Source organism: Cinclus cinclus, chromosome 2 (genome assembly GCF_963662255.1).
Source record: "Cinclus cinclus chromosome 2, bCinCin1.1, whole genome shotgun sequence".
Lineage (NCBI taxonomy): Eukaryota > Metazoa > Chordata > Aves > Passeriformes > Cinclidae > Cinclus > Cinclus cinclus.
This window is the reverse complement of record NC_085047.1, coordinates 48290660-48307326: the sequence shown is the minus strand read 5'-3', so window position 1 is coordinate 48307326 and position 16667 is coordinate 48290660. Positions and strand designations below refer to the sequence as shown.

Sequence of the window (16667 nt, the reverse complement as noted above, 5' to 3'; positions counted from 1 at the left end):
TAGGGAAATGTGAATCTAAGAATCCAAGATGTTAGATGTGCCTGGTTTAGGGCTTGTATTCTAGCCACGGGCTAGCTACAGAAAGTCTGGTTGCTTTGTTTTACCCTCTTGATGGATAATCAGCTACGTCTGTTGCTGAAGGACTGGCTGTGGGAAGCTATGGTTTCAGAAAACAGTTGTTTCCTAAGCAGCACGAGCCAATGTTATAAAAGGCCTCATCATTTGCTACCAAACCTTTGAAGTTTTGCTTTGCCCAGTGGGATCTAGAAAACCAAGCAGAGCACAGTCAGGTTGCCAGCTAAGGCAGATAGGCTTCTGATTTGTGAGCTATTTATTGTTTCTAGAATTGCTGCCCTCATTCATCGTTGCAATTAACTGCAACAAGCCTGGAGATGATAAATGCCTAGGTCACTATTACTAAATATCTGGGAGCATGCTTTTTTAAAGCTTGGATTCCTCCTAGAAAAAAACCCTCGAGTTATTAATTTGAACACCCCAAATAAATTGTGGGGTTTTTTTGGGACCTCAGGCTTTGTACCGAAGAGGTTTCATATGTTTCTTTTGAAGGACTGATGTGCAGAACTGGCTGGAACACTGCAAGGGTGAGAGTGTGACTGGCCAGTGTGCTGCTTTGGGCCATTAATTGGGTCCTTAGAGTGAGATTTAGAGACTATTCCTTCAAAGTATCAATGCAATAGAACTGATGATAAAAAACTGGGATGTAGACTGTGTCTTCTGTCCTTTTTACTGGACAGAGCTGGTGAGGTGAATGCTTAAAGGCTCTTTTCATTGAATGCATGTTTGGCTATGGGAAAGAAATAGGCCTTTTTTTTTCTTTTTTTTAAAGAAAACCTAAGAAATATTTTGCAGTTTATACTAGGCTGGTGCATTTCAGCTAAGTGGTAAAGGAATGAAGCTGTTGACCCTTAAGAAAGCTTGCAAGGGCACTTGTAAACTACAAGCTGCAAGAAGGGCAGCAGGTATTGAAAAGTGCAAACTTCAGAGTAATATAGTGAGAAATAAATAGAAAGTAGCTACTTTAAAGATCAGCTGTTTAAAAAATTACAGGAAGTAATTTTAGATAGATGACCAACTGTGCGAAGTGTAGCTGTAAGCAGATGAGTTGGAATCAGTGTTATTGTTTCTTGCTTGAGCAATGAGAGTACATTAGAACCGATGACTAATTTCAAGCAAGAATGGTGATATAATAGCTGTAAGAAGTAGAGAAATAAGAGTTCAACTAACCTGGTCTCTGGTTTATGAACAGTGGTAGACTAATCTGGTCTCCAGCTTTCCTTCTGTGATTTTTTTTTTCAAATTGCCTTCTGCATCCACAGCATCATCTGGGAGACATTTCTATAGGCCAGCCACATATTGTGTGAAAAGATTCACTTTTTCCTTTTGTTTAGCATGTGGATTTCATGTCTTGCACCAGTGCCTATTTGAACAGCTTGTTGAACCTATTTGTTATTCTGTCCAATCTTGTAAATATTTTAATATTCCATGAAGTTGCCTCTGTCCATGTTAGAGTCCCAGTCTGTTTGGATATTCCATCAATTAAAACAGCGATAGGTTTTAACGCAGTCTCGTTTTCTTGTTGGTTTTGTTTGGTCGGTTGGTTTTTTGTTGTGTTTTTTCTTTCCACTCATTATTCTGTATCCATTTTGGGTGGGAGCAGGGAAGAGATCAGATGATATACAGCTAACTGCTTGTTATCTGAGCTGTTCTGTTAGGCGACTAATACTGCACAAGTGAGCCAGAGAATAAATGATGCTGGTAGGAGAGTGCTGCCCAATGAGTGACAGAATGGTGTCAGAAAAGATGCCATAGGCTCTCAGGGAGTGGGAAGGGAATGGGCATGGTTATCACTTGGCTGGTCTGCAGTATAGAGTGCATCCAGTGCAACGTGGGCTTGTAAAATAAATGCAACACAAAATATGTTGAAATGGTGGTTAGAGGGAGTGTTCTCATGTGCAATATTGAATTAATTTTGAACAAAGTAACATGGTGTACTGTGGATTTTGAAAGGAACTGTAGCCAGAATTTCTCAGAAATCTAATAAGTGTAATGGTTTCACATGCAAACTGTTTAGGACACCCTTAAACTGCTATTGTTCTTCGAGTTTCCAATTTACTTGGTAAATGGTAATTCTTTTTCTTCTTTGTTATATTGTTTCCTAAGCTTCTTTCAGTGTTCACTAATAAACTTTGTTCCAACCCAGTACAGCAGCTTGTGCTTCAAAAAGGTGCTTGAGCAAGATTAATAGGCTTAAAGAAGATGCATCCACAGCAATGCTGAAAAGAGTTTATCTATGCACTGAAGCTTAAAGCTGTTTCCTGGGATTGTGTCATTATGGAAGCTGGAAGGCAACCTGAAGTCCATCTAGTCCAGTGTTCTGATAAAGTAGGGTGAATATTAAATGCAAACTAGGTTGCTCAGGGCTTGCCCAGTTGTGTTTGTATACTTGTTGAAGTGTGAAGACTCTGCAGTCTGTTTTGCAACCTCTTCTAATTTTAATTGTTAAATAGGTCTTCTATGAAATAATAGTATTTGCATCATTTAGACAGTAAAATTATAATCATGGTCATGTGACTGCCAAGTAGATATCGTTGGCATTCTGGGACTGTAAACATGCAACACAAGTTAAGCAGAACATCCATCAAAAAACAGTTACCTTGAAAATTCTGGTCTTCACCAGACATGATGGAAATCAGGTTGGCTTCTGGCTTCAATCATGTTAATTTGCCAGCAGTAAGGATTTTGTAGTAGTTTGATGCCATCTATTTTCTTAGAGTGATTATGTAAGTACAGCAAATTTCTCCATAGCCTAAGTATTTTATTTTAAACAAGGAGTACTCGGCCAGTATTTAAAATGTAGGACTTAGATGTAGAAAATAACTGCCTGGCACTGCTGATTATTATTTTTAGAGCATGACAAGCATCTGTCTCCAGATGGTGGTCTGTATTCCACATCCTTCTTCTCTACTGTAAATGGAAGTGTGTAGTGCAGGAGTAATCTAAAGCTTTTTGTAACTTGCCTCTTTTTCAGCTTTGGTTTGCTTTCGTTAATGGATTTTCCGGGCAGATCTTATTTGAACGATGGTGCATCGGTCTATATAATGTGGTAAGTACTATGTGTTTTGACTTGATGGTGTTTGGGACTACTGTATTACTTTGTTCTGTCCCATTTTTCACAGGTAACTGTCCTAGATGTATGTCAGGAAAAGTAAGTTCATTTGTAAAAGCTGTTTTGAATCCACTCTGAGGTAGGAAAAAAAAATTAAATTAAACTCTTATTGCAAAATGAAAATTTAGGAGAACACCTTGAAACTAGATGTTTAGCCTAATACAACCTGCATAAAACTCTGCAGGTATTACATAGAATTTTATTTTGTCTTTGAAAGCATTTTCAGTGTTTTGTATTGAATATTTTGGTGACAGTTCATGCTCAAATCTAATCTCTGAGTTCTGATTAGTTTGTTTTTTTCTCAGACCCTGTAGAGTTAGATGCTGAGAGAAGCGTTTTGCAGTTGCTTTGGGTTGACTCATGCTCCATTAGGTACAGAGGGAGAAGCTGCATCACTGTGTCATTGGCATTTTGCACTTGAAACAAGAGCAGGATGTGTCAGTCTGGGAGAGGTTTCTGATTTTTGACATGGCCTGCAGGGTGCCACACCGTGTCATGTGATGTTATGGCTTGAATCAGTAATATTATTTAATCTATCATATATATTAAAGTCTGAAGTGTCTCTGAAACCAAGTTCTGTAGCATACCATAGACCTGTGTTGGTGTTTTTGACAGTGTTACCTTTGCAATGCAACAAGTGGCCCAGTGCCTGCATTTAAAAGCTGTAAGGACACTGTTAGTGGCGAAGAGTCTCTTTGCAGGGAAGGAATTTAACTTTTTTCTTTAGAAAAACTCATTCCAAATATATGCTAATACAGAAAAAGCCAGCAAATTATCACTGAGTAATAATTAATGGAACTACTTAACTTCTGTCACATTAATTTTAAAAATGATGGCACAAGCCCCCATCTTCCATAAGACTTCATGCTCTTACTTGAAGATACTTATTCAAGGATTTATCATTCCCTTGATTCCCTTCACCCTAATTTCCTGACTGTTATGCAGTCTTTGTCATTCATGTTTAGATATTTGCATCTATTATCTTTAAACCTCATTTAATGAATCTATCTACCCTACCTAAAGCTTCTGGATAAAACTCATCTTCTGTAATCAGAAACTAAAGCTTGTTTTTTAAGGTCAGTAGTTTCTAAAATTATCAGTGGTTGTGTGGACTCATGGAGAATCAAGTGCCAGTAGGATATTAGGGACTCTCACAATTTGCAGGGTTTAGATTTTGAAGCGCTTTTAGCTAAGTCATTCTCTTCTGTGCAGATTAACCCTTTTTTTCATTAGTAGTCTCATTAAAATATGAAGTGTATGAAATCACACTGGCATTGTAATTCCTGATTTTGCACAGGTTCATACTGGAGGTTTGCCTTTGTGATCAAAACGGCTTGAAGTTTTACTTCAAGTGATAATGTAAATGCCCCAATAAACACAAGAAACCTGGGGAAGTACATTTAAGCTGTATGAGAACATGGTCTTCTTTGGAATATATTGGACCATGCTCTCAGTTACAGTTGTCTACACTCAGCCTGCTGCCATTTTAGCCATCTGGTTTATCACTTTATGACTGAAGACGTGCAATTCCCACTGGACTGAGGGTTGTAATTACTGATTCTCACTCATCTCTGTTCCTCCCCATTGTTCTTTTTCCACTCCCCAGCTGCCAGCATGCTGCTGGTGGGAATCACAGCCTGCCTTCTCCAAATGTGTACAAGCCCTAGAAACAGTTCATAACTCCAACCTGCCTCTTAACTTCAAGGACGCTTCTCAAACTGTTACGAATAGATGTATGTGTAGGATTAAAAGTGATGTTTCTGATATAAACTATTGATGTAAAAGGAAGTAAATGAAGTTTAGTGTTCAGTCTTGCACCCTGGTGTTGCTTTCACTCTCTTGCGGTCCACAGTGCAGGCACAGACATGGATACCCAAGCTAGCTTTAAATGAGCTGCCTCAGATCCTGGAAACACTTTAAGAGCAGCAATGTTCAAGTCAGTGGAGGCTAATTTACTCTGCTTCTGGCAGAGTGTCCTGCTGCCTGTCTTGGAAGGCTTCCGAGGCTTGGCCATCCAAGCGTCTGCCTGTAGCACAGACACACTGCAGTTAATTTGTTCCTATCAGTTTGTGCCTGCCAGCAGAATCCCTAAAGTACCATAATGCAGAATGGCCTTTGTTGCTCAGTAGAATTTTTTTTTTTTTTAATGTGATTTCCACATTTACTCTGTCTGTAAACTTAGCAGTGGTTAAGCATGTTGCATATCTAATTATGGCTACAACTGCAGCTATATTGGAAGCTATTCCCACAAGACTATTTGGTAAAAATTTCTGTTGTCTTTCCTTTGCAGTCTGATGTGTCTGACCCTCACTGGATTAGCTGGTACATCAGAAACTAATGATGCTTAACTTCTTGGGTTTAAGCTTGTTGGTTAATAATACAAATTTTCTTTCATGTTTCTTATGTTTGTAAGTCAAGATTTGAGAGTTAAAAATGGGTGAAATTAATGTTTGGACTTGTTTGGACCATTGAAAATGATGTCAAATAATATTCTAGGTAGTAGTAAGGCTTCACTGAAATCTGTGGGAATTTTGCTTTTGTCTAGATGGGGAAACTTTATATGAGATACACTTAAAACTAAGAGCTGCTTTCAAATAGTATTTGCTTTCCTTGCAGATTTTCACAGCACTACCACCTTTTACTCTGGGAATTTTTGAACGATCATGTACTCAAGATAGCATGCTTAGATTTCCACAGCTATACAAAATCACACAAAATGCAGATGGTTTCAACACAAGGGTAAGGGAAACCCTGTTACTCTAAGAAAAAAACATAAGCATGCTTATATTCCAGGTTTTCCTTGTCAGAAAATAACTTATTTCCTGATGTCACTTCTGCTTTATGCCAACCACTGAGTGTGATTGTTCAGTTGTCCAGTTCTTTCCCAGAGATTATTTTTTATTTAAGCAAAAAGCTTCCTTGTTTATAAATAAGGATTTTCTGCTGTGGCTCCACCTGAAACCAGTCCTGAAATATCCATAAACTTTGATTCAAAGTTAGATTTGTATCCAAGTATGATTTTTCAATTCACAGCTACTGATAAGTCATGATGACATCACCTGGATTTGTTTAATGTATGTGTTGTAATAACACTCTCTGCTAGAATGATTTTCAATAGTTAGTATAGCTGTGTTACAGTAGTTCTTTTAGAAAATAGAATTTGAATTGGCATATTTGGATTTCTGAGTATTGAAGAACACGTTTTACTCTGTTTTGCTATTTAAATGCTTTAAAATGCCAGCATTTGGTATTCTGTCTTTTCCATAATAAGCATGTGTAAATATACTTCTGATTCAAGGAAAGCTGCCTGATTGCTTGGAGAGGAAATTGTAGAGTACATATAACTCTACTTTGTGAAAAATAGCGTTATCTGCTAGCTAAAATCTGTGGGGCACAAACTATTTGTCCATTAAAAGGAAATAGAACATTTCATAGTGCTTAATTACTCTTTTTAAATTATTCTTTGAGTCAATTAAACAAAGCAGACTTAATCTGTGCCTTATTTCAGTAAAGATCTTAAGCTGAAGCATACTTGCCTATTATGCTTCAAGTTGGTAGAATAAAATGATTGAACTGGACCAGCATTTTCTTGTGCAAGAGCAGAAATTGTAGGAGAAAATAGATCCTGCAGAAGTGTAGGTATTTCACTTCAGGACAAACATTTTCTGACTCTAACTACACAATGAAGTGTTTGTTAGGCGTTAGAGAGAGGTCAAGAGTTTTGGACTTTACTGATGGTTTGGTTTGTTTTCCCTCAGGTTTTCTGGGGTCACTGCATCAATGCCCTTATCCATTCCATCATTCTTTTCTGGTTTCCACTGAAAGTGCTGGAGCATGGTAAGGGCTTCATTATTTCTTACGTCAGTAACTGATATTCAGCCTTACAGAACCAGTGTGTTTGCAGAAGTGGGGGTCATGACAAGTCCCAAGAAATAATGCTGCCAGACAGTTCAGTAATCTTTAGCTGCTGAGCTTGGCGGATTGTCTAGTGGTTTTCAGAAATTATTCTAATTTAACATAATTATTCTTCATGTAGTGACTTTAATAGGTGAAAAATGAAACTACTGCTTTGCTAAGAAGTCTTACCTAAATACTGAATGATGTTTCAAAAATGGTTTGGTTTTGGTTTTTTTATATTTATTTTATTTTATGGTAGTGTATGCAGATCTCAGAATTTAATTGAATAAAGTTCTTACAACAGCTGCCTTAGAACTGTTTGCTATATGTCTTGGAACTCTCCCATTCCATAATGCACTACTGTGAAAAAGAATTGACTGGAATGGAAGTAAACCAGATCAAAGTCAGAGATACTGGGGAAATGAGACTCTTTGGTGTACAAATTAGGGTTATTAAGTCTTACTTTTCAGGGTAATGCAGCTACATGGTATTTCAGGGACCAGTAAATCCCATATGGTTCCTACCTAGCTTTCCAGTATAGTTGTGTGGGTGGGAAAAACCATAGGAAATCTGTTCTTTGATTGTAATAAGAAATAGGGTTAAGATTAGATGAGGAATTTAGGGCTGGTGAAGAGAATATTTATCAGAAATAATAAATTTTTCACAAGTGAAACTCTTTCCTGGAAAACACTGATTTTAAGAAAACCTTCTCGCTCCAGAATGGATTAACTGGGGAGGAAATGAAAGAAATAGGAAGGGAGGGAGATGAATGTTGGTGTCAGAGGCATGGTAGTAAAGATACTTGTGGGGGTTAGGTTCATGTTTCTCTACTTGGCTGATTAAAATGTCAGTATCATATTCTCAGTGGGAACTTCACACTCTGGCTGATGGACCATATAAGAAAGGGACTTCCCTTTCCTCTGTACATGGGCTAAAAGAAGGTTCTGTTTCATGAGAGAGGGGCTTTTATGGTAAGGTGGTTTTTGTTCTGGTTTGAGGAGTTCTGTTGTTCTGTTACACTGTTTTTATGACAAATATTAATCTTGAATAGCTCTTTAAAATTTAACTGCAGAAATTTTAGGTTGACATCGTATAGTTTTGCATAGATTTTTTTTCTTGTTCCTAAATAGATGATGTGCTTTTCAACAATTAGAATTGTAAGACTGAAATACCAGCTCAAAGGGTAACTTTGAGTTCCTTTGAATAAATTGCTTAGTTTGTTTTCCAGAGAGGAATGAATATTGAATTTTCAAGTTTCCTTACATTTCCAAGTGCAAGAAGGATGTCAGTGCCAGAGACAAAAATGTGCATTCACACTGAGATGGTTCTTAACCTCTTGAGTTCCTTAGAATGTGAAGTACATGTAGTCCATGAATGGGCACTTGTATAGCTTCAGAAATGAATGTTCACTGAGCATCCTGCTGTACTCATTAGCACAAATATCATTCATTTCAGAACTGTGTAGCCTCCCAAAGTGAAAGGTCATGGAAAACACTAAAAAATAAGGACATTAACTTGCTGCATTAAATATATAGCTTTAAAACAGTTGAGACTTACAGGAAAATTTATTCAATTATTTAAATGTTCACTGTGATGTTATACTAGAGCATGGCCATGTCAGCTTACTCTAGCAAAACTGATAGGTGTTTAGGCATGCCTTTTTCTTAATAAATTGAGCCTTTTGGAACCAACAGTGTTCATTTGGTATAGGAGACTAAGTTCCCTAGTGCTCTTCATGTTTTTCATTGACACCAGGGGAAAGAGCAGGGTGACTGTAAAATCTTGGTTGTGTCCCTGAATGATGTGGTAAATGCCTGAAGCCACTGGGGAGGAGCTGGGCTGTGGATGATGCCAGTGGCTAGAAACCAAGCCAATTCCTAAGGCAGCTGTCTCAGGCTTTAGCTCCAGTTGCAGTTAGTCCCTAGTCTATCCGCTGCTGTTTCTTAGTAGTTCTTATTGAAAAGAAAGCAGGGATACAGAACTAGCAACTTCTGGAAAATATTCAGAGCCTGTCAGTTCTTTGGAGCCAGCCACATGCAGCATGGTAGAAGGAAAAAAAAAACAAGTAGCTTGGGTTAACTGTACTGACTAAATATATAGGAGTTTCTTTGCTGTAAGATAGGCAGGGTCTTCATCACGGAGGTCAGGGTGTCAGGAGCTCTTCTTTATAGACTTCAGAATTCACTGATCCTGGAGTACACAGCCTTTGTTTAAGAATGTCCGATCCAGTTTGTCAAATGAATCTAACAAAATGTTACTGTGATTGATGCCTTGAGAGGCTACCTGGAACAGAGGCTAGACAGTGTTGAAGGAGTAAAGTAGGTATTTATTAAAAGGCCTTCAAAGGATGCACCTTGGGCAGTACAAGAGCCCAGCTGAGGCTATACCCAAGATGGATCACAAGTTTTCACGTTTTTATAAGTATTGGTCCATTTACATATTGGGGTTAATTGTCCAATTACAGCTTCAGGTTACGAAGCCCCATCTTCCCAGATTGTTCTCCTCAATTCACTGTTTATACTTTTTGGCCTGAAGCTGTTATGGAGTCCTTGGTTCTCAGGCTGGAAAAGGATTGTTTTGTCTAACTAAACTGTGAAGAGAACTTGCTAACAGTTTATATGAAGTTCAGAGTTATAAACTAATGCAGTACAGAATCTGGATAATATGAAACCTAAAACTTAAGGCATCATCATGGTAGAAGCTCACTGTGTGCTAGGCAGTAGGCAGTATGTGTTTAGGAATGAATCCAAGGTTTTATCTTAAGCCTTTTTGTCCCTGCTGTTCATGTATTTCCCTAGCAGTTGTCTTAAAACATGTGAAAACAGCAATACTTATGCTTGAGTAATGCTTGAAAACTCCTGTGACTACAAGTTCAGTTGGCATTCATGTGGTGGTTCAGTGTGTTTTCATGGTATTCCAGTTTGATTCAGCAAGGGCTGAGAGACTAAATGACATTTGAAGTATTGCCAAGCTTGGCACTTTCAAATGATAGATTAGCATGTATGTTATGTGAACCCTTGTGCACACGTGGTAGAGAACTGGTGGGCAGAAGCTGAATATTGCTCAGTTATTGAGCTAACCTCCTGTGAGGTATTGTACATGTTTATATGTGTCCTTTACAGATGAAACTGTCACTGCTCTTCTTAATTCAGCTCTTTCATTACAAGTCAGCTGGTGTTTTACTGCTTTTTCATCGCAGGCATGCAAATATTAAATATTGTTAGAGGTGACAATTAGTACAGGACAGATAGCAATAGAAAAAGTGACAGTGACATACCTCAGCTCTTACAGGCCAATTAGATGTTAGGGTCTGGTGAATACTACCCCTTTTGCTAGATCAGCTTCTGGCAACCAGGACTATGGATGTGTGTTCTGTCTGAGCACTGTGTCTGAGGCCTGGCTGAGCACAACTTCTGCATTACCATTACCTCATGACTTCTAAGAGTGCTTTTTAATGTTCAAAAAGGAAAGACTGGGACCAGTTATTTTCTCCTGAAAATCTTCTTGTTCTTTTGTCCATTCTGTTGATAAACTGATAACAAATGTGATGATCTTCATCTCTTCTTCTTTCAGATGCAGTATTCACAAATGGACAGGGAGTTGACTATTTATTTGTTGGAAACATAGTTTACACTGTAAGTTTGTGCATACTAACAATTTTTGAATGGTAGAATTCCTTTCCAGCCTTTTTTTCACCACGAGAAAATTGGTCTAAACCTGAAGGAAGTGAGTAAAATAAAATCCATCTAATGCTGTGTGCATGATTTTTGCTCTTCCTTTTAATTTGTTTTTTCCCAGACATGCACCAACAATAGCTTCTGCTCTGTCCTTCCCCCATCCCCTGCCAAGTTCCTGGGTTGCTACCTAAATGGTAGTAGCTTTTTAGGTGTAAAGGGGAGATAGGGCCATGAACACGTTGGAATTTGAGTGTTAGTAATGAAGTTGTCTTCTTTTTTTTTTTCCTTGCAGTATGTTGTAGTCACTGTTTGTCTGAAAGCTGGGTTGGAAACAACTGCATGGACTAGAGTAAGTACTTTCCAGTATCTTTCATTTTATTAGCACACCTTCCTGCTTAACGAGTATTAATACAGATAAGGAGTACTAAAAATCATTTGGGACTTCAGAGTTTTAACTGGGTCTTTCCTGTAAGGATAGACTGCTAAGCACCCTAAATATGATGTGTGACAGGAATGAACTCGGAGATCACACAGTATCTGTGATGAAAAAGGGCAGCCTGACAGAAGTGGGAAGAGTACACTAAAGTGTATTGTCAACATCTCTACTTAAAAATGAGAACAGTTTGCATGAAATCAACATGCTACTGTAATTGCTTAAGAAAATACATTTTAAAAAATATAATTGGTACTCTGTAGCTCGTTCAAAATTAATCCAATAAAGAATGAAAGGTGTCTGCCCACAGATAAACAACTGGGCTTTGAAAACATCTTTCAACTGGGTAAAAAGAACTAGTGATCACTTCATAATGGTTGAGGGGTTTTTTGTTTGTTTGTTTGTTTTTGTTTTTTTGTTTTTGTTTTTTTTTTTTGACTTAGTGTAATAAGGATGTTAGTTAAATAGTTAGGTTGGGTCATTGAGTTATTTACTTGAAATGGGCAAATGCTCTGTTACTGGTAGGTGGCAGAATTCAGCAGGGCAGTGGGCTCCAAAGAGTGTGAGGGACAGGGAGTGGCTCCTGTGTCGATGAACTTTCAACCTTTCTCTCCTCTTTTCCCTGAGCCCCTCTGAAACACTACTATTTAAAAATTTTGATGGAGGCCCTTTTTCTCCACACCAGTAAGATGCTTTATGGGAATCCAGTTTTCATGGCATAGAAAGAAACTCTGCCTTCAAGACTTAAGATGTTTTGAGGACACATATTCTTTTTCTACCAGTTTCTTGGAGGGTTTGGCTTAGATCTTGTTAACCTCATTGCCTCTGTTAGTTGTAAAATGTTTTATTTCATTCCTCCCAGAGGAATTGTGAAGATCAATGAGCTGACATCTGTTCTGAATTTTAAAGATGAAATGCTATCTGTATGGGTTATTTAATTGTTTGGGAGATGTTAATATTTTCTGCCCCATTCTCTCATCTGCAAATAAAATCTGTGTATTTTTTACTGTTGCTTATGCATCAGTTCTGTCTTGTGTATCAACATTTTAAAATGCAAAAATCCTTAAATTAATCCCTTGTGCGCCAGAAAAGCATATAACCAAGTCAGCACTGAAGGCATGTGAGCTTGTTTAGATCTTGTTTTGTTGTGAATTGTTTAATGGTTTCTCTTCTCTCCTCTTCCCTGGATAAGTAATGGATGTCTTTTCAGTCACTTGGGGATAATCATGATCCCCTCATTTCTAAACTTCTTTTTAAAAGATACCATAGCTTTTAGTAGATATTTGAGTTCTATAACACTGGCATTTTACAGAGAAATTATTGTTATTTACACAACAGTTGAGTTTTGAATCAACTTTGTTGTATATATACTTCTAAATCCTGTCCCATTGCTTGGAACAGTGACTGTCATCATCTTGAAATCTGATGTTGGTTATAGTTTCAGCTGTGAGTGAATCAACACACAGAGACTCTTTAAGTTACTTGAAGAGTATTAAATTTACAACACTAGTTAAGCCTCTTCTCCATCAGCAAACAGATTGGTTACAGGCAGTTTGTTCTAGAGAGTGAGAGGGACACTGCCACTTGGGAGAACACACTGGTTTCAGCAGAAAGCTTTCAATAAATAACCCAGTCAAAGTGTTTGGGAGCCTGGTATATCCAGAAGGTGTGGAAAGAGAGGCTGTGATAGAAGTGGTAACATAATGCACAATAAAATCCACACATTGAAGTTGAGTGGAGTAGCTTCATGTTACATGTAGTCTATCTGGAACACTGCAGTAGGCTTTTTCCAAAACACACTCACCTTTTTTTATCACTGCTTTACCACACTATAGGAACTGTTTCAGATAAGAAGGGTACATGGGAGAGCCACACACTGTCTCTACTTTTTATGCAAGAGCCTTTATTTCTTGCTTTCTGTCATTCATTTAATACATCTGATGGGCTCACTTCTGGTTTTGCATGTGAAGTCTCCAGAGGTAAATGCAGTCATCAGTGCAAAGGTTGGTAGGGTGAGTGTGTAAGGAACACTTTCAAGCAGGGCAAGAAGGGCTCTTCCAGAATGCAGAAGCTTTTTTAAAGGCAGAGAAGCAGTTTGGGCAGATATAAACTTGAGATAATGAGATTATTGGAACAACCATGAGAAAAAGGTATAGACAACATCAAATGAGCAGTCTGCTCATCTGGAAAGGGTGAAGATCTGCAAAACTTGAAAACTGTCCTAGCAGCAGAATGGAAAGAAAAACCTGAGTGAGACCAAAAAAAAAAAAAAAAACCAGATGTCATTTCACTAACATAAAAATACACTTATTATAAAATAAGGCTACTCTTGAGACTGGGTTCTCTGCTTGCTTTTATTTTTACTGGCTTTAGTCATAAAGTCCAGGAGCTAGGGAGGCACCAGTCCCAGCTATCCTGAGCCTTCTGTCCACTTGTTTGAGAGGAAGGCTGCAGCTCAGGAGAAGGTATCATTCAGATCCTTTTCAGAAAGTAGTCATGGTGCTGTTCTTCCATGACATGGGGCTGACTTCTCTTAAAGATGAATTCTTGCAGCAGCGTTGCAGTACTTGATCTCTGGGGAGCTGAGCACTACAGTTGCTCACTAGGGCATGGTTCTAGACAGAATCTTGGTGTGAATTCTGCCCAGTTTTCAGAAAAGTAAGTACACTGAAAGGATAATATCCCTCTTGTTCCTCCAAGTGTTTAAAAAAAAATAATTCAGTTTCTTACTTTTCTTCACATTAAAACTGAATTGAGCATGTATGTGGGTATTTTGGAGGTTTTGTCTGTTATGTGGGGGTTTGGGACTGGGTTTTTTTGGTTAATTTGTTTCTTGTTTGTTTTAAATAAGGAGTTGTTTATTCACTGCAGTCAGATCTCCTGGGAGAAACAGAATAAATAGCCAAGTTTGAAAACAAATCTTCTTGCCCACTGTGTTTCTCCAGGAAGGGGCCTATCCCCATGTCTTGCTTATTATTAGCCCAGCAACTTTCAGGGTTGAACAAAATTCCAACTTTCTGAGAATGCCTAGAAGACTGTTCTTTCCACTGCTTCTGACAGTTTGTCATATGAATGCTTCTACTGCAAGGTAGCCTCTAGTTGATCCCAACTATCAGCCAGTCTGCACTGGTGCTGCAGGCTCCTTGTTTGTTTTCACTGCCTGTGCTGGAGAAAGCTGTCCTTTCCGAGGATGTCCAGCAGTTGCAGATTAGGAGCAGTCTTCTCCTCCTTTCAGAAGCTGGTGTTTATCTCACAGCAAGCAGAACACAATCCTCAGACACTTCTTTGGTTCTCAGACATACTGTTCAAAAAGTCAACAGACACAGTCGTCCAGTAGGAAGTATAAAGCTGAGAGCTGAACAAACACGTTGTGTTCACCAGCACCCAGTATGTGAGTTCATTCCCATGTTCCTGAACTCGTATGTAATTATTAATTAAGATTTATGCAGGTACTTCTCTGAATTGGAGCCAAAGTCATCAGCCACAGGAGTTGCTGGCATCCAGAAAAGCTGGAGCCAATAATGAGCTCAGTTGCTTGTTACAACTGAAATTACTGGTTCCATCCACTGCAGTGTAAAAGTAAAACAACTTAAATCATCCTGAACAGAAAAACAGTTTGGGTGTGTAGGAAAAATGACTTTAATGCAACTGAGAAGTTTGTCCTGGATGTGCTCTTGGTCAATTAATATTGCTTTTATTTTCTTGTAGTGAGTCTACAGACTAAAGAGCCAGTAAAGTTGTAAACTGCATTGCTTATCTAAATTAATTAGAACACCTTTAAAATAAAAAAAAAAACCAAAACCAAAGTTGATCAGTAGATGTTGATTGTGGTAGTGTTTTACACAACACTGAATCTTCCTCCAGGGAAGGTGAGCGATGTATATGGCTTGTATGCCATATACAGCCATAAGGGATTTGTTCCTGTGAACTTTAACCTGCACCTTTGAAAATTTCTGCCTTGATTTATGCGTTGAATCTGGCATGTGCATGACAGGATACAGGAACTAGATGAGAGAAGTCATGGTTCCAAAGAAAATCTGACGAGTTTTCGGAGCTCCAAATACGATAGATTGGCTGAGAAGAGTATCTGTCTGTCTTGCTATGAGTCAAAGATTAAAGAGAAGTGGTTTATACTGTTTGAACAACCTGTGCTACTGGCCCAAACCCAAGAGCAGTAGACAGGCCTCAGTGAGACCGACAGAGACCTGAACAGGGAAGCACTTCTGGGCTGGGTGAATGGAGGAAGTGCAGTGTGTTGACTCTGCTTGTCTCCCTGTTCCTTGGCAGTTCAGTCACCTGGCAGTCTGGGGAAGCATGCTGCTCTGGCTCGTGTTCTTCGGCGTGTACTCGGCCATCTGGCCCACGTTCCCCATCGCACCCGACATGCTGGGGCAGGTCAGTACCAACCAACTGGGGCTCTGGGGACAGCGCCCAGCTCCGTGCCCTGCTGCTGCCTCCCGCTTCCCCAGCACTCACACAGCGCTAGCAGAGGACTTCTTCTCTGGTGGGAGTGCTTGGACTTCAGTTTAACCTTTTCTTAATCCCTGTATCCATTTAGCTTGATCTCCTCATGAGAAGAGCTCTCTTTCTCCCCCAAACTGACATAATCCATGATTTCATGCACTGTGGATACTATATGACAATTCCCAATTCACTGTGATGGCAGAGGGACTGGCTCTTTTATTAGTGTCTAGTCCTGGCAAGATGTTACATGTTTGACAAAATGTCATATTTGGTTTGGGATTTTGTTTAGTCATGGGTTTGTTATTCTCCATATGTTTTGTTTCATATTGTTGCTTTTTACCTTCATTCATTTTAAATAAACAGAATTTCCTTGAGAATAGAATGAGATGGTCAGAAGCAGAAGGAAAACTGATAGGTTACTGATTATAGTCCTGGAGGAATTCTGGATTTGTTCCTTCCATGTCAACTGAGCTCCAGGTGGTAAAACTTTTCCTTCAGTGTCATTATTTCAGCCCCAGTGAGAAGATTGAATCACAAGCCTGTCAAAATCACTCACAAGCCTTATGCGTATTTAAAATAGGGAGATTGCAATTAGCAATTGTAACAATTAAGGGTTTAATAATTTTATGATAAAAAGTTATTTTGTAGAACTTTTCTACAAAAAATCTGATCTAAATTTGAAATCTGCTTTCAAATTTACCAGAAAAATGTACGAGGCTGTAAGTTTAGACTTCAGTGCAAAGATGTGGTTTATTATACAGAAAGAAGAAAAGATATCTAATAATTTCAATAAATTATATGCTTAAAATATATACAAATAAAAAAGTCAAGTGATGGCTGTTAGATTTTTGAGATTACTCCCATGCTGGTATTCAAGAAGAGGGGACAGGCATGCTTTTGTTGCTGTCCTGGCTTAATACATATTTTATTATAATGTTCTGAAACACTGAGGATAATGGAGGCTATGATACATTTTCATGGACAGCTTTTTACAGCCAAGACTGGCAGC

At 38.5% G+C, this 16667-nt stretch overlaps 1 protein-coding gene across 1 annotated transcript in view; it reads left to right on the top strand.

Moving 5' to 3' along the window:
- The window catches only part of ATP8A2 (ATPase phospholipid transporting 8A2), a 187613-nt gene that overhangs the window by 164286 nt on the left and 6660 nt on the right, over positions 1-16667 (top strand). Inside the window, exons 27-32 of the mRNA XM_062514914.1 lie at positions 3050-3124; positions 5804-5926; positions 6946-7024; positions 10658-10719; positions 11054-11110; positions 15482-15589. Coding sequence (XP_062370898.1) covers positions 3050-3124; positions 5804-5926; positions 6946-7024; positions 10658-10719; positions 11054-11110; positions 15482-15589 — 504 coding nt within the window. The remainder of the gene's footprint in view (positions 1-3049; positions 3125-5803; positions 5927-6945; positions 7025-10657; positions 10720-11053; positions 11111-15481; positions 15590-16667) is intronic.